The 27,169-nt window shown below is 32.1% G+C and overlaps 1 protein-coding gene across 2 annotated transcripts in view; it reads right to left on the reverse strand.

Annotated features, from left to right (window-relative positions):
- LOC126865483 (SAM and SH3 domain-containing protein 1-like) overlaps nucleotides 1–27,169 on the reverse strand; it is a 372,452-nt gene that overhangs the window by 12,265 nt on the left and 333,018 nt on the right. For both annotated transcript variants that reach the window (XM_050618046.1, XM_050618045.1), the window contains exons 6-10: nucleotides 11,692–11,853; nucleotides 11,278–11,334; nucleotides 7,464–7,530; nucleotides 4,881–5,046; nucleotides 3,919–4,147 (exon numbers count right to left, since the gene is read on the reverse strand). In XM_050618046.1, coding sequence (XP_050474003.1) covers nucleotides 3,919–4,147; nucleotides 4,881–5,046; nucleotides 7,464–7,530; nucleotides 11,278–11,334; nucleotides 11,692–11,853 — 681 coding nt within the window. The remainder of the gene's footprint in view (nucleotides 1–3,918; nucleotides 4,148–4,880; nucleotides 5,047–7,463; nucleotides 7,531–11,277; nucleotides 11,335–11,691; nucleotides 11,854–27,169) is intronic.

Here is a 27,169-nt window from a genome sequence, read left to right on the forward strand (position 1 = left end):
TTTTAAATTCCGCGAGAGAACGTAAAAAACTGTGCTGATAACACCAACAAACGTTTTATAGATTTTTAGAACGATCGGACTCTTGACTTTTTGAGTCGCAGTTGTATAAAATTCATCCAGCATTTTGACATTTTGTTATTTATACAAATTATTCAATTTTTAATTTCTTCAATTGCATGAAAATATTTTATTTTATTAAAACATTATTTCAAACCGCAAAACACTTTTAGAGGTAACTGTTTTTTATTAAAATAATCTTCGTGTAAAAATATAATTGACGTATTACATGTACATGTAGAAGTGTGAGAACCTAATCACTTTAAAGTATTATAATAGCAAAAAATAAAATGTATCAAATTTCCATCGAAACATGCCCCAAGGAAAACTTAAGATAAAGCATTCTCTTGTGAATTGAAAGTATGCCTTTATGTACAAACTCCTGATATATTGTTAATATCGTAGGGCCGTACAACTTGCGATAAGACACCTTAATACGTAGCAGAAACTGAGAGCAGCGCACTAGATGTTCCAAAACTTTGAATTAAATTTCTGAAAATTGCATTCTCAGCCATTCACCGTGAAGTTCATGAAGCACTGCTGTCAATTAGTCTTCGTATGAAAAAACTTTCTTTTCCATTGAAACACACTCAAATTTTACTTTGTCTCGTTGGTAGAAACTAAAAACGTTAAATTTGATATGAAAAGAGATCTTACAGGCGTTGCATAAGTTCTTGTGAAATCTTACGTGATAAATTGTAAGTAGCTATAAACATGATATAGAATTATCATTCTTGATAGATTAAGCCAATTTGATAATCATTGTCAAATGTTTCGTGCGTTATTCTTGTCTTCGTATAATACTTCTATTATTTATAACAATAATACTAGTACTATACACAGCACTGGTTATTGCGATGATTCGATAAAGATCCAATACTTTGACAGTAACAGAATTATTAAGAAATCACACGGCAATCGATTGTTTGGATTTCGAATATGTCAGACTTTTAAATGCTTAGATGTTATTCGAAGAGTTCACTGAACAAACGACAAAAGTAATCTTTTTTAAAGACGGAAGCTAAATTAAGTTCGAAAACAATTTCCAGGAGCATGGAAAAATTACAGTATGATAAGAGGTTATTTTAATCCTAAAAGGGTATGAGAAATCTTCATATTTTGTTTAAATGATTAGCACAAGTCACTCCTAAAACGTTTGAATTAAATAGAAATAATATTTTCTTACGGGAAAAGGTAAACAATTACACACATGAGAAATCCATTTTGTACAAATGATTATGAAGTGAGAAAATGATTCCTAATGGCTTGTTGCATTTTTATTTAATACCTCTAATTTGCATGATTTACCGAAGTTGCTTGTAAGAAAGTGTAGTTGCATTGTTTAAAGCAGTAAAACCGTGGCGACCATTTAGTACACTAATAAAAAGAAATTGCATGTTACACAAGTAGATAGCAACTGCAGGCTACGCATATCTACATGAATTAATGATACACTTAGTATTCGGCGTGTCAATGTATGAGTATATGTATGGAAAGAAATAGAGAATGAGGTTGTCAGTTCTGCCTAGATGTCAGAATAGGAAACAGGGGCTACATATTCCGCTTCCACGGTCAGATTATTCATCCCAAGGATTCTGCTTAAAGTTAATCACAACTCAAATTCATTAATTTAATAGTATAAACTTATAAATTAGTTACGATGATAAATAGATAATTGACCTGTATTAACAATAAGAAAATTGGATTTTTTATTATAATACTAATAATATTAAGCAATATCAATAAAGTGGGTTTTTTAATTACAATATTGTGCTGTACAAATGCAGCGATGGACGTCAACAATAAGGAGGTCAAGATGAACCACTTGTGAGCCAACTTTACCAGCAAAAAGTTTGTTGGAAAACAGTTTGGTTGAGATGAAGATAAAAGATTGAAATTCATAATTCGTAATGCATTCATTGAAATGGGAGAAAATTAACGATAAATTCATAAGAATAGGTAACACTTTAAATTAAATGTTACATGTTAATACAATTTGAGGGAAATCTAAGAAACTGTGTAGATCAAATTCTTTGCAATAAATTAAATTTGTAAAGCTACAATCTCTGCGAGGTTATTATAAAAATTAATTATATTGTAAAACACCTTCCTACCCTTTACCTTTGCACAAATCCCAATATTCCATATTCCACATTCAATAATAACCAAAAATACTGAGTACAAAATATCTGATATCCGTTCAAAGAAAAATATTCCAACATAGCTTTAGTTGTGTAAAAATAAATACGCACAAAAGGTACCAAAGCCTACTGAAAAAGAATGTTTTTCGTTAAATGCATTTTTTACTTAAACAGTGGCATCTGCAGTTTTGGAATATTCGATTTGCAAAATTTCAGAACATCCAATTCGTTATGTTCGGTTCGTTAAGCGAACTCAACGAAAAGAGTGTTGCGAGGACGGGACGTATCGTTTGATTCGCATAGATACACATATAACTGTGTTAGTTTACACAGTTATCTATTTGTACGTGAATGCGAGAGAGAAAGAGAGAGAGAGAGAGAGAGAGAGAAAGAGAGGCAGATTTGTTAATAGATAGTACCAGCGAGACCATACTAAAGACGAAAGCCTCGATGGTGCACAGCTAACTGGTAGGAAAAATCCATATTCATGAATACTAGACCCGTCTGCTTAGCTATGCGTCTAATCTGCAGAAATCTCCGATTCTAGACTCCAAGATGTTGATGCTTGTTCCCTGGATGTGTACGTACTGCTCGCGTAAAAGCACCACGCTCGAAACCTATCCGTAAGTTTCGACAATGGTATTGCGTATGCGAAGTAAATGGAACGGTATGCAGTTCTGGTTCGGTTTCATTAAGTAAACGAGAAGGTAGTGGTTAGGAAAATGTAATCACACCTCGATATTAGAAATTGGCGAATATTGAAATGATCTTGTGTGGAACTGAATTTTTTCACCATTTTGTGTCTCTATTTAGATAAGATTGAAAATTGACATGTAATATATTGATTTTCATTCTTATAAGTTATTGTTCGTTTCTCGTGTCCACCGACACAGTCGACAGTTTTAAATTCATACGCTGCATTCTAAAAACTGAACGATTCATGTAACACGGCGTAAATATTAATGATTCTGACATCTCTTAGCGATGACAAAGACAGGATGAAGATAATATTATTAGACGTATAATTTCCCCTGACACGTAAAATTTGAATTTAACGTGATATTGAAACGTGGATTTATTTCTGTTTTGTGATAGATTTCCAACATATCTACGATGTCAATATTTGGAAATAAACGCAAAGTAAATTTAACATACGTAGTAAGCTACTACAGGAAAATTTATCGAATCGTATATACTCGTATGTAGTAAAACAGCAAAATTAATAGATAAATCTCTATCGTTTGATACGTGTCTTATTCGATTTACGTATCTGTTCATAACTGATAAAAACTTTCTTCATTTTACTTAATGTTCTAGCAATATTTGATTTTAAAGCGTTATAGTTCTATGTCATATATTTACCAATATGTTAATAATACATCTCTCATAGTATGTAATAAAGTACAAGAGGAATATATACAATCTTTTGATGCTATTAAACCAGTTGTAACACAAATATGTAAATTTTATATTTTTTAAAATACTGTAATATAGGAAAAAATTTCTTGTACAATATTTTACCAGAATCCTTTGAATTTGCCTCTAAAATAAAAATTTCATGAACTGCTTCACGAAGAGTGCTTAAGAATACCATTTGCGTTATCGCGAGCTACATATATGTATAAAGTGCTTGAATGTCGCCTTAGAGTTCACACCATTTGTTGCTGTGATAAGACTATATGCAATATCTTTCGAAAGGGATTTCTTTATGCGAACTTACCTGGACGTCGCTACTCGCGTAGTCTCCACTTTCTCGAGAAGCTCTCGAGTGCGTAAGTGGTATGATAGCTGGTGGATTATTATGACCTTGTGGCACAATAAGACCTCGCATTGTCGAAGTTGCACCTTTCCTGGAACGATCTCGCGGGAGACTGATGTCTCCGGCAGTTCGAAGCGAAATAATTCCCTCACCTCTGTTTTCTGGCCTTAAATTCAGCGTGAAACATACTCTGAAACAAAATACAAGCATTTTCTCAAGCTCTCGAAAATTTCTTCTACATACTATTAGTTTCAAAATTGTATCCTTAAAAATGAACTATACTAAAATTTTATGCTTTATGCTATCATTAATCACTAATCATTTATTACGTGTCCATTTAGAAAAACTAATATATGAAAGTAATATATTGTGAAATTAAAAGCACTATACTTATATAAGAAATTTATATTATTCAATACGTCGAAACTTTTTAAAATGAAGAATAAAAGAAAATATGTAAAATATTATTTGTAGCTTATATTATTTAATAAAGGTGTTGCATTATTCAACATCATACAAAAATTGTATTGTATTTAAAAATAATTTATAAAATATGACGCAAACGTTAAAGAAGAAAAGTTGGAAAGGCCGCTTTCATTAAAACTTATGTTTTATATTTGAACAAGAAACATAAAGACAATCTGGAGAAAATACTTATTTTCTAACTTTTTAGTAATTTCCTTTGATTTCGCGCAATAATACTTCATGTTATGTATACGTTAATATTGAAGATCTAATACTTAGTTGAATCAAATATTATGAGAAATTTACATTAAAATTTTCAATAACGTGAAATAATCTGCAAGTACGTTTTATAGACATGTATGGTTCTTATTCGTTTTGTTATTAAACTATAAGACTAGCACTATTCATAAACTTTATGTATTTTGTTATATATGATTAAAAATGTTTGCGGGCTTCACCTTCCATTTTGAATAGTCGCTGTTGGTACAGGACCACCACTGGCTCCCATGAGGAAGTCTTCGGGGTCTGACTCATATGGAGGTTCGTCATACCAGTGTTGACCTCCAGGACCCAAACCCAGTCCTCCTCCGCAACGTGCATCCTCGTCGTACATGTAAGTGTCATCTGAACATTAAAAATACATTTGTCATTACTTTGAAATATTACGATAAATTCTTTTACTAATTTCTTAATATTAATATTAGTGAATTTGAAGTTAAACGACGACAATAAGTATTTATTTTTCTCTACATTTAATTAAAAACACATGTTCGCTGATATCGAACGCAACATTGGCCAAACTTCATTTAAAAAATATTTATTACGTTTAAAATACAAATATACAAATAAAATAAAATCTTAAATATATAATAATATAAAAATTTTAGAATTTCGATCTATTCAATGAAAATACAAGATTTTAATTAACTTTAAATATAGAAAAATAAGCCTATCTCTACTACCATTTTTTTTTAACATCATTAAGCATATTTTTTAACATCTTTAAACATCTGTTAAGCATATAAATCATTGACAAGACACATTGATCAATTTCATAAATTCTTAATTTATCTCGTAATTTGCTATTATTTACGTCATACGTTTTTAAAAAACGATCTCACGAAAATAAATAATTCGTTTTCTCAAAATTGAACGTCAATCGAGCACTTATATAAAAAAAATTGAAAAATTGATAAAAAGTAGAGCTTTTCAGTTCGACCGATATATAAAAAAAATAATGTATGAAATTGATAATTCAACAATAATATTAAAAAACGAATTGAAAACAAATATGCAATTTAATAAAGCCAGTCTTACTGCTCTCTTCCTCTCAAGCAATTTGAACCTCCATTCTGTTTCTTCCTATTTTATTCTTACTCCTAAAGAGAAATTCTATCAGCATCAACTTATCAAACGGTTTTTATCGTTTCGCGCAGCAATAGTGGATGGTAAAAATTCTTCTCGGAGAAATTGCACGGTGTTTCGTTTGGTAAAGTGTAGCATGGCGCTAATGCGTGGTAATTCGAGACGCGAGAAGACCTCGAGTGCCGTTGCTGGTGCGAAAGACTGAGCGAAATCAAGCGTCTGAGGATCGTGCACGTGCGTGTGGGCGCGAGAAAAAATGAGGGGATCGGGAAAGCGAGCCGCGGAGAAAGCAGTCGACGGTTGTTGACGATAACGAGATTAGCCAGAACATAGAAGGGGCTTCGTGGCTTGGTACCATTGCCTTCGTCGACTACGTGATCGCGAATAAAACTCCCCAAGTCAGTGATAAATCGGTAATAGGAAATTTAAAGGATCCTGGAAACATTACTCTCGATACTTTATTTGATCTTCTTTATGACACCCGATATATGTTATTATATTTGATCAAGTGCTTTTTTTGATATACCTTCATAATGGAGAAGATAGGTTGATTTATAGGATTTATAGGATCAAGTAGTAAAATAATGCATATAAGTAGGAATAAATAGAATCGCTTAAACAGAGTATTATTATAAGATAATTAGGTAGTTAGAAATAACGTCGATTTAGCTACAAACAATTTATAGATATAATAAATATACTCACAATTACTACATAACTAGAGATCAAACGTAAAAAAGATTTTTGTGATTTAAAAAGGAATATGAATGTAAATAAGAAGGTTTAACATAAAGCTAGCAATACTTAGATTTCATATAAACTTTATAAAAGTACAAGAACTAGGAGAAAGAAAAATAACGACGAAAGACTGTTAAGAATATCTTTGAAAATTGTTTTCATAAATAAAAAAGTATTCAATGATGTAATTTGTCTGAAAAAAAGTGATACCAAAAAATTAATGCAACGTTATAAATCTTCGGATTGATAGTGGATTCTTAATGTTTCACACACGTGAGCTACTCAATATTTATGCTATTACTTTACTGAAAATAATTACAGCGTGTTATCTGATTGAAAACTATTAAAAGTCAACAAAATCCTAAATGTGCACACCAATTTTGATTCTTAATATTCATTTATAATACGAATAAAAGCAGATTGAGAATCCTAGAAGAGTTGCAAGGTATTTTACAAAAGATTCAAGTAGAACGAGAAGAAAGATATACATATCGTCTTTAACATCTCACAACAAGATTAACCTAAACTTCCATTCGGATCCTAAAACAAGCAGAAGACATTCCTTCAAAAGTTTTTCCGTTTAAGAGAATTTTTGTCTACGGCGACAATTTCGTTTCAGTGCACTGAGATTTCTTGAAAAGAAAAAGAAAGCGGGAAAGGGACAGAAGAAGAGGCATCGTAGAACGAACGCGTTAAATGAGTCCCTAGAGGGTGCGGGTGAAACGTACGAAGTGTCAGGCGTTTGGGAGTCGATTCTCAGACTGGCTGGCACGTGCAAGTTCTGCTCAAGGTAGACACACTGGTCGTGTACTATAACAGAAGCACGCACACAGGAACGTACCAAGGACGTGGCCTGGTTGGTTCGAGGAGACTGGGCTATAAGTTGCAGAGAGACAAGGCGACAACTAGCTAGAGGTTACACTCCTTGACGTACTTACCTCCAGGGAGCTGACCCCGTCCGTCTCGGCCAAGCTGCATTAAACCCTGCCGGATGTCCCTCAGTATCTGAAACAGGACAATAACGAGGGCGTGAATGAATCTCCGTTCGACTACGTGATTAGAATATACATTAATTTACAATGGAAAATTTGTTGAAATATTTTGAAATAGACTGAACCTGCAGCACGGTGACCCCACTACTCTGAACTCTTATTATAAAAATCTTGGTCCGCCACTGCACTATTATGAAAATATATTTATTTATTTATAATAGAACATTCTTTATCTGAACTTCATTTTTTTTTTAAATTTTTGAACTTGATTCAATCTGATTTAGTCGTGAGCGATTTCGTTTGTTGGAATTTCTTTAAATTGATTGAATCTGAACCATCTATAGACGGTTCCATCTATTGGAATTTTTTGAAGTTGGTTGAATTCTAACCACGAAGAAATCAGCGAATTCTTATTATATAAATTTTTTGCCTTTCTATGGTGACTATATGGTTGTTCCTCGCATCGTAGAAGGAAAGGTGCTCAAATATCGATTCATCGATATACATTATATAGAATTTAAAATCTACAAATCCGTCAAATTGTAAAATTGTAGATAATCGTAATTTATATATTTTATTACTTTTCTATTTGTTTTCCTATGCTGTTTACCTATATCACGCGAAAGATTAAAATAAATAAGTTAAAAGAAGCACAGAAACAAAATATAATATTATAAAAAATACCAAGTTCCGTGTACAATAGTCCATCCCAGAGGATACATTGTTACAACGAAACATTGCCAACGTTCATCAGGAAGTTTGTAACGGAGAAAGAACGAAGGGTAGTCGTTGTATCGCGTCTACATGTACAGTTTATGGTAACGGCAGGCGGGGTCCGAATTTTAATTACGCGAAACTGACGATTCCATACACGCATATGCGAGAAAAGTTAGCCTGGTCCTTTCAGAGAATTGAAGGGATTGAAAAGGGGCCCCCCAGAAATTAGCCGAAACTGACTGGCTTCTCTTGGCCCTAGGCTACTCAAACAGGCAGAAAAAGATAGGAAGAAATAAAACGGAGAGTTTCCTTTGAGGTTGCGAACAATATGGAAATAAAGGTCTGTATCCGTGTAAAAGTTTTAGTGTCACTTCTACCTTCGAAGGTTTACTGCTCCCTAGGGAGGATCTTCTTTTCTTCCCTCCCTATTCCCTACCTTCTATTTTCTCCACCAACCGGTTGACTTCTCCTTTGCCACGCGAGAAACTGCGGGATAATCCCGTGGGCGACCACCTCGTCAACTATCCTCGTCATCATTCTCCCCTTTCTCCACTTTCTGCTTCTTTTCTTGTTCCAAGTATTATACACGTCATTGATATGACATTTTAGACGCGTAAGTTCAACTTTTACGCGGATAATTCGTGTCATTTGTTTAGTGTGAGAAGCTATTTCTTATTTCAGGGTTATTTGCGATTATATAGTACATACATAGTATACAGTTACATTACTATAGACGACCTTCCGGATAGTAATTCAGTGAGAAGTTCGAAGTTGAATCATTGTTATTTTCTTATAATACTTGCTAATAACAAATGGTGGATGATCGCTAGACGGAGTTAAGATGACAAACGATTAAAACGAGATAAGTGACAGAAGTTAAGATTTCCAATAGAAATAAAGCATTTCTGTTAATCTCCCTACTAATGTCATTTATTGTTTGAGTAGTATTCATGGAAGAATATATATTTGATGGTATTATATTCAACGAAGATATGTTAGTACTCACAAACACGGATTAGTATCTTAGCTCTGTTTCTATTTTTATATTCCCTGATAGCTATAATTATTATAAGTAACAGTATATGTAATAAATACTCAAATATTTTTCTATGTCAAATGGAACTACAAAAAATATACCTGGATTTATTATATGTTTCATAGTAATAAGTACAATTATTCTTATTATAAATATTTGAATACAAATTAAATGAATAGTTATAACGTAAATGGACACGAGCAACACTAAGAACCCATGAGGGTAACACTTGATGATAATGCTACAGCATCGATCATACATATGTGATTCGCAAGCGTGATAATTATAGTCGGACGCATCGAATTCACACCTGTGTAGGAATTGAGGTGTTGAAACATAATTAACTAACCTGTTAACTCGAGAATTACTTGATCAGAAACAACTCCTATGCATGCAACTCCCAGTCCATACCAGAAACAGTTCCATTATTTCGTAATCTATTATTGAAGTGAATGACGAATCTACTTTTAAAAATAACTAACGTGTATAAAAAAACAGCGATAACAATATAGAAAAGCGAGATAAAATATCAAACCAATCTGAAAATGTATAGGTATAAGAGCGATGAAAAAAATGTGTAAAAAGCAAAGTCAATCAGTTCTGAGAATTTGTTTCTCAGATAAATCAATAGTAATAAAATGAGATAATATAGTAAAGAAATTTCGATAAAGTTCGTACTGAATTTTAGTCAGTAAATTGGATGACAAACTCTGCTATTACGAAGCAGCTTAGAAACTTTTGTCAAATAATCCCAGATGATCCAGTTGGTCCCTCACGTTGCCCGTTCCAAATCTTGACCAGTCCTTTCCGCAAACTTCAACGATACCATTCCGACTTCCCTCTCGAGCTACGAGCTCCTTTACGAGTTTCAACTTCCTTCCACATGTGTTTCGTCCATCTCACTCGAACAGGAGGAAAAGGGGATTAGTGCTTTTAAAAAGTTATCAGTAATCTTCTGCGAGACTGGCCTTATTACTCAAGGTGTACACCAATCTTATCTCCATGTGATAATTTTGATACAATTATCACAGTACTTACTGCTTATTATATTATTACACATAATATTATATATATTATGTATACATGTATTGTATACAATATAATATGTAATATATTACGTATAATATATTATATATAATAATATAATTAATCAAGATATATCAAAATATTTTCATCACCAATTTAGTTGAAATTTTGCATACTCGCTCTTTCTTTATACAAAAATAGCCCGTTATAGTATTATTATAAGAGTATACTCAATATTTGCGAAAATATGTCATATTTTTCGAAATCTTCATGATTCAAGATTCATTATTGTATTAAAGTAAAATAGAAGTATTTAAAAATCAATATGTTTATGCAGGATTTCAAGTCTAAAATCTCAGCTAGATTATTTCTCGCAATCAATTTCAAATAAAATTAGTAGAGAATTGCGGAGGGCAGATTGGGTTTTTAATAAGTTCTATCACCCTCTGCCGTCATTTATTGTGTAAATTATTTTTAAATTTATTCTGTTCTTAAATTATTCGACAATTAAATTATCCTCGTTTTAATTGTCTCTATATTATTCCCAAAATTTATTCGATGAAATTGTGAGAAAGATATATACATACGTTGCATTCGCAATATGCTGTGATTCGATAAAATAATTGTCTTTATATAATACTTTGTTATATCATTTATACGATTGCGCTTTAATTGTCAATTGCTCATTAATCATTACAATTAATTATATCTTATAGATAATACTAATAGCAAAATATATAACATATTTAGAGGAAAATAATATAATTTTCAAGATATAAAGGTTGATAAGCTTTTGATAAGAACGATAACAAAACTAAAAGCTGAACCAATGCACCATTAAATTGATCATGTTTATTGCTTTTATTCGTTTCTCTTATGAATTGAATCTAACTCACTTCCTTTCTTTGGTATTCGTACAAACAAAAATTCATTAGTATATAAAAAAAAGGAAGAGTGAACATTAATTTAAATTGCACTCACCTCTTCGTGTTCTTTATGAAATCGTTCCTTCTTTCTCAGCGCCTCTTGAACCTTCAGCTGGAAAATATAAACCAGTAAAGTCTTCTCTACATACCGTATTGACCAAAAATTCAATAATAGTACGAACAGATATTTCAAAACTTTTGAAGAATTTTATATAAAACAAACGTACCTAGGTGAATCAATTTCAATTAAGATAACAAAAGACGTGGATAATTAAGATAACAAAAAACTCGCAATCTTTTTTTTTTTTAAGAATTACAATGTTTAATAAAACGAACAAATTAGACAAAATTATTAATTAAATTTTATATTTCAATTTTCCATTATCTCTGATAAAATGAAAACTGTAACTTATAAGTTATCATTTAATATTTATAAAATATAAATGATACATATAAATGAAAATCATACCCTATGTATGGTTTCCTCGAAGCTATTTGGCTGACCACCGTTCATTTGCAAATATCTTAATCGATCGTAATCTCTTGGATCCACCATAGAACGTAAAATTGTGTGTCCCATATCTGGTCCCAAGCCTAATCCACTTTGCAGAACACTATCTGGTGTGTCCACCTATCATTAACAAATCGAACAATACAAAATTATTTAAAGTTTATATACAACAACATTTTCTTACATATAGATTTTTATAACTTTGCCTTTATTTAAATATGAATTATTCTACGACATTTGTGACAGTGTAAGTAAAAAATAAACTATGAGAGGATATAATCGTTTTACTTCATTACTCTACAGAATGGTAAATTCCAGGAATAACCGAATGAAACCAAAATACTGTGTACGAAATTATTTAAGGAGCGTGTAATTAGGAATCATAATGAAAGTATGAAATAGTGTTTCGTTCTGCACATCATTAGTCGAATAATTAAGACAGAGACTGGAGTATTTTGACAGTGATAACTTGAGGCAAAACGTTCTAGGCGTTTGTAAAGAGCGTTCTGCTGCGAACGTGATTTTAACTAGAAAATTCATCTCTGCCGCGAAATTATATGGGACATTAAATAATAAATGTCATATACAGAATATTTTAAAAAAGAAAGGGTAATGAAACATCATGGTGAACATAATAATAATGATTAATAATTATCAATAATGGAACACTTTCTTCATCAGAATATCTTAATTTGACAGTGAAAAATATCATAAATATTTTAGTAATAGAATTAAAAAATCCGAAAACGGTAATAATTACGAATGGAATATAATTGGGTAAGGTTGAACAAAAAGGAACAAATGGCAATTGCAAAACAGGAAATCAAAATTTGTGAGGTGTGACATGGACGGAGAAAAAAATCATTTTCACGAACGCAAAGGTTATTATCTCCTGGCTGAAATTTAATTAAACCGCGTGGCATTTATGTTAAACGGATTAAAACCATTTGTTTGCGTTCACAGGCTGAACTTCGCAAATACAACGGTAGAGGTACAATTCCTAAGACTGAATAATTCCAAGAGACAAGACTGGGAATTTACGTGATTGTTCCCTGTTTACTGGCAGCATGTTGACTTTTACCATACTACGCCATATGTATAGCTAAGATGAAGGAAAAGTGAATATATTATGCAACCAACATAGAAGCTACTATTGAAAAATCTGTCAACTCTTGTCAAAAACAAGGTACGTAGCGATAAAGCTCGGAACATGACAAAACGAATCTAACATAAGTACTATATTCTAAAATATACTTCATATCTAATATAAGTACTATATTTCAAAATATACTTCATTAAAATTTACATTCTTTCATTAATATTTACATTCTATGTGTTTTTTTATATATCATCTATAAATTTTACTTTATTTATTTTTATTTTATGAAGCTAATATATAAATTTATATTCTATGCATTTCATAAAGGTATAGTTTTCGCTACATTTTTTACTTTCATTAAATTTATTCGTCTAAAAAAAATCATTTTTATTGTAATGAAAAGTACTACAAAGTTAATGTGCTTTATACCGAGATAACTAAAATTCTGTTTTATTAGATTTTTGTTATTTAGTATAGTAGGAAATATATATTATTATAGGACTTTATATAAATATGCCTTATTTAAATACAAATGGTCTTTTTTATGAAGTCTGTAGACTTCTGAGATTAATTATAATAAATATAAAATGCTCAATAATAAATCCAGTTGTCTGAACTCGACCAAAACAAAACTATGATATTAATTAATTAAAGAAATCATTTATTCCTTGCAATTTATGAGTTTTCGGTTCTTGGAGGTGAATAAAAACTAGACGCCAGTGGGCAACGACAGTTTTATCATGCGGTTCAAATCCATCAACAGGATAATGCCCGTATAAATCCGTCATAGACATGCACCATTAACGAGCATTTAATTCTAGGAATTCGAGCCGCAACGGACGAAAATCACGGAGAAATCTGTATATTAAAAGAGGGTTTGTCTTACCCAGCACTGGAAAATCTGTTTAACTTTTAGAACTCGCTATTAGACGCAGTATGGCCAATGAGCTTTGACTCGAGTAAACCAACAAACTCTGTGTGTTACGAGTTTATAGCACACCTAAAATTCTTCCGGCGAAATTTTATTATTGAACCGGAAAAGTGCAGCACTAGTCGGTTACGTAATATTGAAACATTTTGGTTCGTAAAGTTGATATTAACAAATACTTGGCAACTTTCGATTTGTGGAATTTCCTTAGCTTATTGTTAAATTAAATTGCTGAGATAAATATAGAGGGTGAGCGAAGACACTGTAGTATGTTATGTTATAAATATTAAAATTTATATACAAACTGTATGATTCTAACAAAAATTAAAATTAAGATATTTATAGTCACCGAAGTATCTTTTATTAATTTCAATGATTGTCTTTCATTTTTTAGTCATTCTGTGTTTCATTAGTTCCTGTCGCCCTTGGATCTCGAATTTTATTTCTAGAAATTTTCTATTATTTAGAGTAAACATGGTAGAGATGGATCAGGTTTTTAGAAACACTCAAAAATCGAGCATTTTAGGAATATTATATATTTTTCACTCGTGGGTTCATGTGGTGAACGATCCTTCTTGAAGTATGTAAGAATCGCAGCATAATATTTTCATAAATAACTACAGAAAGAGGAAAATAAAATTTTAGCTTCTGGGCTATTCCTTGCACTACGGGTGAGATGGGCCATTTTCACGTAAGTTATAATCGCTCATGAAATTGGTTTGCGGTAACTACTTTTATTGGAAAAGCTTTTTTAATAAGGAGAAAAGAAGACTCTCTATTATTATCTACTATCACAACTACTATTATTACAGAAGTACAAAATATACTACTTATAAAAATAAATAAAAAACATTTTTAGATACTATGAAAGTTATTTATTAAACACTTGTTTTTTTTTCCTTTTTTGCCACAATGCTCAGACATAATGTTAAATATCGGACATCCTTCAGGAATACATCGAGAAAAGACAACACATTTAATTCAATCATCTTCTTTCGTCGAATCATTATAGTTTTCACCGTATCTGATGCATACATCTTCGTTCCAGTTCTCAAAATCATTATCAATTTGTTGTTTTGTTTGAAGGATGTTTAATTAAATTTAATTAAAACACCTCTAATTAAATCAATTCAAAAGACGTACGCCTAACGGATATTTTTTAAATTAGATACGTACTCCGTTTTTTCCGGACTCACTTATATTGAAAAAGCGACTGAAAATAAGAAGGTAAGTAAGGAATAAAATCGCTTGAAATTTTCACAAAAGGTATATTGAGAGCATTTTAATCATTTAAATAGAATAGATTAATTTATCTTCTATCACCAGTTCATCCAATGGTCTTCGTACTTTTTACTTCGCAACAAACTTCTAAATTATTCATTCATTTCATAGTAATTATGTATAAAAGAAATTTTTAAGGAACGAGTCTTGCAATATAACATTAATTAATTAGTTGCAAAGTGAAATGTGTATAAAAGTAAAAGCGAGATAAATAAGTTATTTATGTACTATGTAGTGCATTCTTCTCGTCACTATGTTAATAATGGACTATCATATTTTTATGTAAAGCTTTACTGAAGTTTGAAAACAGATCACTAGTATTTTTATATTAAAATTGATACAGAATTAAGAAATAATTAATCAATTTGACCCGTTCCAATTGTTAATTTTCCAATTAACGAGGAACAAGATCCCTTTTGGAAATATTATTCGATTATAAATTCGATGTTGAAGTTCGTAAAATAAATTTGTAGTAACAACTCACATTTTTATCTCATTTCTTTGGCAGTATCTTTTACGAGACTACACCAAGAAATGATAAATTAATGAAAGTGGCGACAATTTCCTTCGCTCCAATTTACAATAATTAGTGTAATTGTACGGTATCTAATGCCATGATATTAATCCTAAGACCACTGTAATACGAAAAGTAGCTAATTTTCTGCAGTATATTTAACGAGTAATTTTAGCTGGACAAAGATATGCGTATATAACACTTGCTATTCTTTTTGTCGGAAGTAAATGTACAATATGTTATTACAATAAAGAAGTTTCATTTCTGAAAAGTATCGAGTAGGCTGAAGCGATAGAAATAAATTGTGCAATCCAATCACACAATAAAATTGAACTTATCAGTAAATAATAAAAATCAAATAAAATCAATAAACGTAACGATTACCAAATATGTTCAGCTCTTCTAATTCAAAATTCATTGTTTCCATGTGTATTTTTATGGAAAAAAAATTAATTTAAATTTCATAAAATTAAATTGAACTCATGGTAAGTATAATAAATGGAACGAAAAAAATTAGATAGAGCAAAGTTATGAAAATAGCGGGAGTAGCAAATTCAAGATGGAATTCCACCAAACGTACACCTAGGTCTAAGCGTATGTTCTTCAATATTGGAAGCTGGCACCGCAAAAATTCTAGTCAGGGCTCTAAAATAAAAGTGCTTGTCAATAAAGAATCCAGTAAGGGCTTTCATGGGTATTGGGTATCGTTCCTATACAATACAACAATTTCAGAAAGAAAATAACTGAAAAATAATGTATTTATACGATATATTAAATAGCATTATCATAACAGTTTTAGCGCGTTTATCATCTTTCAATACATATAAAATTATTTTATTATTTAAAACATTTAAAACAGCACTCTAAATTGTTAAAAAAAATAATCTTATTATATTCTAATGAAATCAGTATATAATATTCATTTTTCGATATTATATAAGAAATTTATACAATGTTGTAATATTATAAAAATAAGACTGCAAAGAATATATCTGGAAAATTGAAATAAAAATAATGACAATACATGTGATAGTTGTGATATTTGATCATTATGAAACAATTACGGTGAATCGTTCTATTCAAAAACGCCATAGAATAGAATGTTACTACATGAAAATTTTCTTAAAGGAACACGTTATTCGAGGCACGCGGTTTCCAGTTCAAAATTACAAAAGCAGCGACCGCACGAAATGCACGTCCTTCGATATCCCAGGCAGCTATTGCAAAGAGATTCTAGTCACGAGCCTCGACATGTCACTCAGGTAAAAGCGTTTTGCAGCGAAGAAATCTGTGGCTTCCTTAAATCTGATGAAGGTATTGCGACAATGTTGTAAATTTTACTTGAAATTGCAACTAAATGTAAAATGTTTCTTGCTTGTTTAAACTTTTAAAAAATGACAATACATATATAATATAACATTCAGATACATATAAGAAAGATACATGTAAGATACATATATACTATAAATATTTTTATATCAAGATTTTATATTAATATATTCTTTTATAAGACACTGAAATTTTACATATTTTATATTTATCATTTTATTTACTTAAACAGAAATTAATGAACTAGACAAAAAATTGACCGATACGATAATATAAGGTATATTTCATTCTTTATTTTGTTTCTTATAAGAAAATTCGCGAAGAAACTTGTTATTTTTGAAAGAACAAGAAAATAGCGAAAACTTCATATGATACACTTATCCGACATAATAGTAAGTTGTTCGAAAAGTGTCTTTCTTTTACAGACACGTCTTTTACAACGACGCATCTTTATACAAACATGAAACCTAATCTGTCAAACACTATGATCTTTATTTTGATAGAACAAAATGGATCACACGTAATTCTATAAAATAATATAAAACGAAAAATGTTGTGCATCCGTTATCTCCTTATAAAACGAAACAAACATTTCGGACGACCTAGTAGATCTACAATTCTTACATATCGATAATGTTATCTTATCGAAAACTTTTCAGCTCTCTTTTTACATCAATCAATTTAGAATTTTATCAGCTCTTAGGTCCATCGCGAAATTTTTAATCTGTCAGAACATTAATAATGATCATTTAGTTTATCATATATCATTTTTGATTTAGTTGTTTGTCTATTGTATGATTTAGTAATTTGCTTCAGTATAAAATATCGGTCGCCTCTTGTAAATTCGGTTGTATCCTACAAGGTTGATCGCATAACTGGAAACAGTTCAATAATTCGGAAACTACGCCACTGCCTTTAATCTTTCTGGGCTCAAATTTTATAGGTCCTAGGGGCCTTTACATATGTGTCAGAGTTGATTCATATTCATACCCCGTAGGGGCTGAAACGAGGGTCGACTTAGAAATTTCAAATGGGAGAACCTATATAAATTTGTTTGTAAATAGTATGAATTTACCCCGTCTTAATTTTTTGATTTTATCCTGCATGAATTTCCAAAAAGAATGAACTATATTAAAGACTGGTGAATCTGAAAATCGATGAAATTCACAAATTTTTTCACGACTTGATTATGCGCATTCCAGAAAATTGAGAAAATAAGATAGTCTCATTTAAACAGTATTTATTTTTCCTACAGGACGATTCTGTTAATAATTAAAATGTATCGTGCAACTTCTAGTTTTGTGAGACTATCATATTATAAAGAAAAAGAAACGAATACGTACGTTCCATAAACAAAAATGATAAAAAATAAATAGTTACACAAGCCAGATGTTAGGAAATAAAAGTGGTACGTGGAACATAAGGTGTACGAGTTATAAAGAAGCTAGATAGTATGTGAAGCCAAAACCGTGACAGTGGTTTCTGTTTACCGAAAGGATGGGGGTAATCTCTGCAAACGTCACCAAAACTACGTACACGTCGAGGACTATGTGTGTATATCGTAACTACCTAATAAAACTCGAATCTACGACGTGGCGTCGCGACGGCTCGCGTTAATGTCTCGCGAGACAGGCAACGAGTTAGGCCATGTGACGTTGACACGCTGCGGGGAAAATTGTTGACGTGGTAACGCGGATTTCCACGTGATAAAACGTGTGCTACACCACACCGAAACAAATCCTTATTGAACAGTAAAAATTTTATTTTCTTTCGTAGAAAAGTAATCTTAACATTCGTTTCTACGGAAAATTAAATTCTTTGCAAGGTATAAGATTTCTTGCAAAGTGGTTAACTCGACGTGTATTATTCATCCTTCTATTGTCACATTTGTATCACGTTTGTGTCATTCGTGGTATTAAATGTCTTATACATTCATCAAAACACTGTCCCCATTGATAAGTAGATTACCGATATTTTTAGAAATTTGTATTTCTATGAATACAATCTGTAGAAATGAAAAGAATAGAGAAAAGAATTGTTTGAGTATAATTTACAATAATATATAGCCGACGAATTTTAAGAAATAGAATATAAACGAGAAATTTAAAAAATTGAATGTGAATGGAAATTGTTTGATGTAATTAAAAAGAAATTTTCGCATTTTCAAATTACCCACAAATGAATAAGAATCCGCAGTCTACAGATAAGTATGAAATATTTTTCCGTGCATTTTCGAAAAAGCGAAGTAAATTTTTTGTGCGCAATAGTACTTTACTTTGGGTAATATCTGGACATAGAAATATCACACACATATATACATCTAGGTATCTTTCAACCGATACAGAAAATCGTTCAGGATACATCGATGCAAATGAAACGGCGTGGTCACGGAAAGAGCTATGGTTCTCGTCAAAATGTTTTACGCGATATGGAAGATATATGTCATGAGTATGCAATCATATTTCATGCAAATTTAGTAAGCTGTCTTGCGACAAGTAGCTCACAATGCCGATTTCAGTACGTTTTGTCACGACAATTGAACAGATGGTACATATATCCATTTTGTCGCTCTTCATTCTTCTATCTGTCCTGATATCAATGAATTTGTTAATATATTCCTGTTTGCATATTCTTATTAGATGTCATTTTAAACTTTTATTAACGAATTTTTTACAGAATAATATTAAACATATTTTTTCTGTTTTCTTTGTCTGTGCAATTAAAAAATTATCCCAACAAAATTGTAATAAATATCGTATGGTATAGATTAAACACAGAATATAGCTAGGATAGAATTTTGAAATTTATTTAATCTTACTGATGTTCAATATTTGGATTGATTCTTCCTGATTTCAACTTTGATAGGTTCCTTTTAAATAGATTACTTGTTAACACTAAATATAGTATACTATAATTACAAAAGGTTGAATTTTTGAGACTATATTTATCGAGGCAACGTATATTTTATGGAAAGGAAGATGGATTGTTTTAATAATGCATGAGCGATGAAATACGTAGATTTATCGATAAATCATCAGATGTAAAATTAAAGAGATATAAAATATACCAAATAAGTGATAGAATAAGTAGATTTATCCATAAGCGATCAGAGATTAAATAAATATAGAATAAGCTATGCTACTCTATTATTTGATAACAGCTTTGTTCGCGACTGACACAAGTAAAATACGAAATATAACGCCAATACACTTTTTCGTTTCAACTGTATTGTTCATTGTTATTTCTACCTCACAATCTACATAAATAATTAGTTTAGATCGCATAATAGAACTTTCAGATTGTAATATGGGTTGCCGCAGTAGCTGCAACTCGTTTCGAGGTTATTTCTGTTGGCAAAACAGCTCTTTTGGAATAATATACGCGTAATTGGTTGTAACCAATTTAATTAAAGTTGAACCGTTTAAACGGCACGCTTTCCTGTATGAAACTTCAGATAAGCGAGAACATAGTTAAGCAAGCAGTTAGATGACTAAGCATATTATCGTTTAGATTCTTTATAACCATAACTGCATAATGTGGTAAACACTGCGGAACTTTGATTCTCGAGTTAAAAGCACATTCTCGTAATGATAATTAGATACTCTATACCAATGTGTGAACTTAGTTTGTGAATTACTTAATATACTTCATACTTTTATATTATTGCGAATTTGCCTGAAACATAGAATTAAGAATTATAGAAATAAAGTATTAACACTTTGGAAGATATTAATCAGATAGTTAGACAAAATTATTATTTTGTTTGAAATAACAGGAATTACAAAGCTCGAAACCTACAATCAAAGTATAATTGAAGGAAATACATATTAGCAAGATAGTTTGAAAAAAAAAAAAAAAAAACATAATTGCTACATAGAAAATAATAGTATCAAGAAAATAATTGAAGAAGTCCAATAAATATATTTTTGCGAATTTCAGTAACCGACGACATTATAATAGTGTAAATTGTATTTCATGTCTTGTAGACAAATCTATTTATTCCCATTACTCTTTCAATTAGTATACTTAATTGCGTATATTTATTGCTTCAGAGACGTAAGGTTTAATCAATAATGATTTATATTATTCTCATGATGCTGTATTTTAATATCTGTTCGTTTTTCTTTCTAAATATTTTAAAAACGCAATTTTTTGAAACTATTTTTAAGAGAAGGTCAGCTAAAAGTTAAAAATCTAAATATCCTGCAATTTATTGGTGCATTTTCAAAATCCACTAGTGCCAAGTAATTCCTAAAACATTTTTTAAAAATTCAAGTCACAAATATATTTTCTCAGTTCGATAGTCTATAATTTATCAACGTGCACTGGCAGCAGTTTTCAGAGATCAATTCTAAACCTGGCTGTCCATGCGCGCCTGATCGACGCGTAACATTTAAATTGCACGTAATTCAGTAATGAATTAACGCGTTGAATCTCGACCGTATAATTTACGCGCAGCGGTTCATTTTCGTTCTACGCTTTTATCGGGAATCGGCGATTTTAAACACGAGACACAGGAAATGCACAATCAACGAATTATTCATCCAAAATGTATTGTTTTTTACATGTTAATCGTGAACATTGATTTATTTCGATAACGGTTTAGTATTTAATTGCGATTCTCTTAATCGTAAACGTACAGTAGATTCTCTTATCAAATAAACACAGTTTAATTTATATTTCTGAAATAAATTTGCTTACTGAGGTATCTGATAAATTCGGTTACTTTCGTTTAAAAGCAATATTTCACCACTTATCTGACAATGAGTCATCTCAGATTTATAGACCGACCGTTCTATGGTTTGGACGTTTCTCATGATAATTTTCTTATTACATTCTCTTGATGGTTCGCGCAATTATTGTCAAAATGTTAAAAGAGCTAGCTTATTAAGGACGATGTTGATTATTGAGTGTCCAGTTGAGAATCATGGTGCTGTGACTTATTGCTAGTTCAAAATAACTTGAGTTGTATTATGATATACTATGATTGAGTCGTATTGACATTTTTCATAAAATGGTGTCTTGTATTTCTTATCACAGAAGATTCGATATACTTCTTCAAATTACATATCTTGACCGAAGATAAAGTCATAATCCAGTTAAATGAATTGAAGGCACTCGTTAACTTACATTTTCGGAATTTTCAATCGCAGACAACTAAATATTCAAGTACACATGAAATGTTTTACGAGTAGTTGATATCGTCTTTTATTACAATAATATTGAGCAGTGCAGTATTTTTTGGACACGTAATTTTAAAAATAGAACGACTTTGTAGACTGCTTTTAGTCGTAGAAAGTTGGATTTATAAAGGACCAGCAATAATCCTGGAAGTCATGTCCTGGAACAGCACGTGTTTGTCACGTGCAGTTACCAACTAAATTGTATCCATTGTTCACCACTAAGTTACTGAAGCGAATCAGAAGGGCAAGAAAGTGCATTTTGTCTTCTTCCATCTACGCATCAAAAAATTGCACCCTCGCAAATACATCGAACAAAAAACTATGACAGCACAAACTCACCGACATAAATACACTAACATTGACATAAGACATAAGATATTTTCAGAGAAACGAACGGAGCTCCATAAATATTTCTTAATAAATTCACATCATGTAACTTATTATTAGTACTTAATAAGTTGCGCAGCACCGGTCATTTTAATTCACAATAAAATGATCAACTTTATTCGAAGGTCGCAACTGCTCCCAAATGGTTGCTGATTTGAAACGATTGTTATTTCGTGCCACAACAAATACACTTAAAATGTTTCACGTCCAATAATCCAATATTCTAATTTGTATCGCATATTTATGATACGCACGTAATTAAACATCGTGATTCATACATTTCACACAATGAATTGTATTACTAAGTGCAAAAATAAATAAAAATTATTGAATATGTAGAAACACTGATAGAAGACAACTGCATAAAATATCATCGGTACGAATTCATAGTAAAATTAATATAAACGTAAGTAAAAGGAAAGAGATAAACATAACGAAAACTACGCCAAGTTGGAAGAAGAGCGCAAACAAAAATTAAAATCGAGCTTAAAGCGAACGAAAAAAAAGGGAAGGGAATAGAGAGAAAAATATTGAAGGAAAAGAAAGAAGTCGTCATTAAGGAAACGAACACGTGGAAAGAGCTGGCTGAGAGTTCGGGTTGAAGAGTTCGATAGAGAAGAGTGGCAGAAAGCAAGGGGTAGCGCAAGAAAAAGGGCGAGAAAAAGGGGAAGGAAACGAAAGGATTGAAAAGGACCTTCGCCAGAGGCCCTGAAGGCTAGCACTGATATCTTGTTTAATTAAGCAGACTCGAAAGTGCGGCCCGGCGTCTTGTCATGGTAAGAAGCCGACCTATTGTGAAACTCAAAGCTTCCATCGGACGGCACTCGCCACTAAAGAAACCAAACTACCCTCTTCTTTCTTAGACTCTCCTTTAGCTGTTCTTGGTCATCTTACTAACGAATACCGACGCTGAATTTTGCATGTGTAAATATACATCCGCGTGATCACGGTGGTTTTCACGTTTTTTATTATATTTATACGTGTAGATAATAAACATAGTAATAGCGATAAAAAAACAACATATGAAAAATATATATAAATAATTGGAAAAAATCATGGATGGATTATACTGTAAGAACTCATTTAATATAACATTCTATGCGATAAAAGTGAAGTATTAAGAATTTTATTTAGAAAAATGCGTGTAATTTAAAATTTATAATTTACAACAAATATCAAAACTTCATCTATCTTTTATACATACTGTAAAATAAAGCTCTCGGTAAGCATCTGTGTATTCGGGCTAATCACGAGAACCACTGGACGGATTTTCATGCGGTTTCCATCGCAGAGATTTTAAAGAGCATTTCTCGAGTAAGGTTTACGTGCGTGACTTTGGGGCGGTTTTAAACCATGGATCACTACGATATGACCACAGGGGGCTGAGCAGGAACCAAAAATACGAACAAGAAACAGGATATTCGCTCGGGTGATTTTTTCCCTACTGTCGTGCTTTGTTTATAATCCCTACGAACTGTATCTTTCTCTTTTCGGCTTGCGGCATGTCAGAAGCTTAACAACCTCGTTGTTTGACAATCGGCACCATTTTACGGATTTCAGCACGTTTATCGAGTCGATCGAAATTCAGCCGATCAATTCAATTCGAAATCGTCAGCCACATTACTAAAAAAGATTATACATATAAGATTTCGAAAAATGGAAGATGTTTTCTAAGATTTATCAACCAGAGTGAACTTGTGTCAGAAAATGATTAGCATAAGGGATCAAATAGCGAAATATACAACTATTTGTATTTGCCAACCTTTTCGTCAATCTCTCTTGAAAAAAGAAAGAAAATGATAGAGGAATCTTCATTTACTAAAAATCCTAAAATCTAATGTACATTTTCTTATAAAGTACTTATTTATAATGCTTGCTTTTACACTATTTGTTTTCAATGCGCGAATCGTTAAAAGTAGTTCATTAAAAGCATCCTTGTAAACTTAGCCACGAACGTGGTAGAAAATAGGAAAGATTGGAAGCTCGGATTTCTCTGCAACTCTCACGGAAATTGCTTATCGGCGCTGCCCATTTTCCCCGCAGAAAAACCGTTTATCCCACACTTTTCTCAATCGCTCGTGCTCCATCTCCGACACGTAATCAAGGATCGACACTTATCCTTGCACACGTCCTAACAAACTGACCGGCGAACCATATTGGTCATTAGCGCTCACACTTTTCGTTAGTCGTTTTAGCCTTGCCATTCTGCTGTCTGCAGATGTTAGCACCAAAGACAACAATGTCTATACTATCGCAATTAGAGCACAGTATGCCTGATTTTCTTTCAGTTACTTATTCTTCTATTTTTATCATTTCCAATAATGATTTTTTTCTACCATTTTTTTTTTTTGCGATTACCGGTTCTTTTCTATATACCTTTCGTATATATTTGTTCATTTAAATTTGAGTACCATCGTCAAAAGGATAATCTTTGGTAGAAAAATTAAAAAAATAGAAAATAACAGTTTTTTGTTTAGGACTACCTCGTTCGTTATAATATCGCCTAGAGAGTAAACTTTGTCGAAAAAATGTAAAAAACGAGGAATAACAATTTTATTTCTTTTTAGAAGCTTTTTCATGAAATTTGGAAAATAGTTTAAAATTGAACGAGAAAACGTCTCTTCGCTCCGTTGGACTTTATGACGATACTATAGTTTGCTCCAGATTAGAATGAAGAAGTTCTACGCAGAGATGAATTGTTATACAGATACAGCAAGGAGATATGTAACCGTAGCCAAGTAACTCAAAATGTTAGATTCTTGAGTTTTATGTAAGCAATTCTGTCCTAACGAGTCCCGTTTTTTATCCAGCAACGAAATGAATACCGCCGGAACTTTTCCTTTTAACAAAGCAAATCGTCTCTGCTCCGGCAAATTGTATAAATATCTTGTACAACCATAACGTTTACACACCTCATGAAAGAAGAGGGATCTGCTGGAAATTTCTTTACCGAGTGAAACGGAACAAAACTACGTTCGTAAATACGAGTAAATGAAAATTAAACTAGCTAAGTTTGTTTCTTCGGACTAGAAGAATTTCTTACTTATGTAAAGTGTTTTATTTATCTTAGATTGTTTATCTCAAAATTATTTACTCTTATCGATACAAAGAACTGCGTCAAAGTAAAGTTGCTTAGTTCATTCAAGACCACCTTTCCGAATTTTCAAATTCAAACACATACGTGTGTGTTATATAAAACATTTTGAAATTTCATTAGCAATATGGCGAGACATGATTGCCATAATTATATCAGTAAAATTTGAAACCAATCTGAAAATGTAATTAGAAGTTACGAGATATTTACTACAAACGTATATTTAGTAAAGAATTAGTATACAATACGAACAATCACTTCAAACATATAATAAATATTGTGTATTAAAAGTGGCTGCATATTATAACTCTCAGAGATTTTACACTACTATATCTCTACCAAAGAAATTTTGCAAATTACGCTATAAATTTTCTCATGCTTCCATAACATACTTTCTAAACGATACTTTACATGATAGAATAATAAGGGCCAAATAAAAGATAGCAATTGACTACAGTAACAGCGACAGGTCAAAATTTATTATTGACTGATAATTGATCAAATACTTTTGTGATCGCTGCGAAATATAGATTCGCATCAAATTTCCAAACCTGTTTCAAACTTTACCAATATAATCACGATAATCATGCCTGTCCCATTACAGCGCTAATGAAATTTATAATATATTCATAGAAGGTCCAAATACTTTCGCGCAGCCATTGTATATTCATGATCGCAACCGAATTAAGAAGAACGACCGAAACGCCGCATAAACGGGTTTTCTGGTCATTAGGAGGCTTTGTTGTCCGGCTTAACTAATTTAGGAAAATTCGCCTTTAACGGCGGCCACCAATTTGTTCCGCTGATGCGATTCGACGGTGACGCGCGTTGAAAAGAGCACGAACGCGTTCAAACGAACCGTCTAGACAGTCCGCAATCGATCAACCCCACTTTAGAGAAATCTCACCGTGGAAACGACGACGACGTCGTATGAACTGCGTGCCGCGTGCGTGCGATACTGTGGAACCGTGCGCAACTGCACACCGCGAGGACACTAGACACAGCACGAATCTCCACGCACAAGGCGGCACAATTCTAACGTTTCTTTCTTCTATCATCCTTCTTTTTTGTTTTCTTTCTTTTCCTTTATCGATGTTTCATCTGGTCGTGTACATTTACTAATTAAAACGAAGCTGCTCGAAAAGCACGTTGGATACGCCTCCGGTTTCAGCTGTACGCGCTACTGCTCAGACAAGAAAATTACAGGGACCGTGACATTGAGACTTTCATTGGGACGCAGCAGGCGAAGACAAAGAGGGCGTGCTGCTGCACGGGAAAGGACGGAGGAAGGATTCACGCCGAGGCTGAAAAGAGAGGCTGAACAACGGCCATTCCGTAGGCTCGAAAAAGGTGACGAAGACACGCAGATCCAGAGGAAAGAGAGACAGATGCAGAGAAAGGAAAAAGAGTTCAAGAGACGACGAGGGTGATGTACTATATCGATCGCACCTGAAACACCCACCTTTTGCTGTCGCGGTCTGGTTGCGTCGCTTTCCTTTCCATCGTCTCTCTTTTTTTTTTTTGCTTTTGTCTCTTCCTTTTTTTTCTGTTTCTTTCTTTTTGTTTCCGACCCTGTGCAACGTGCATCGATAAAAAAACACTGGAGGGCACCGGATCCTCT

The sequence above is a fragment of the Bombus huntii genome, chromosome 5 (genome assembly GCF_024542735.1).
Source record: "Bombus huntii isolate Logan2020A chromosome 5, iyBomHunt1.1, whole genome shotgun sequence".
Classification (NCBI taxonomy): Eukaryota; Metazoa; Arthropoda; class Insecta; order Hymenoptera; family Apidae; genus Bombus; species Bombus huntii.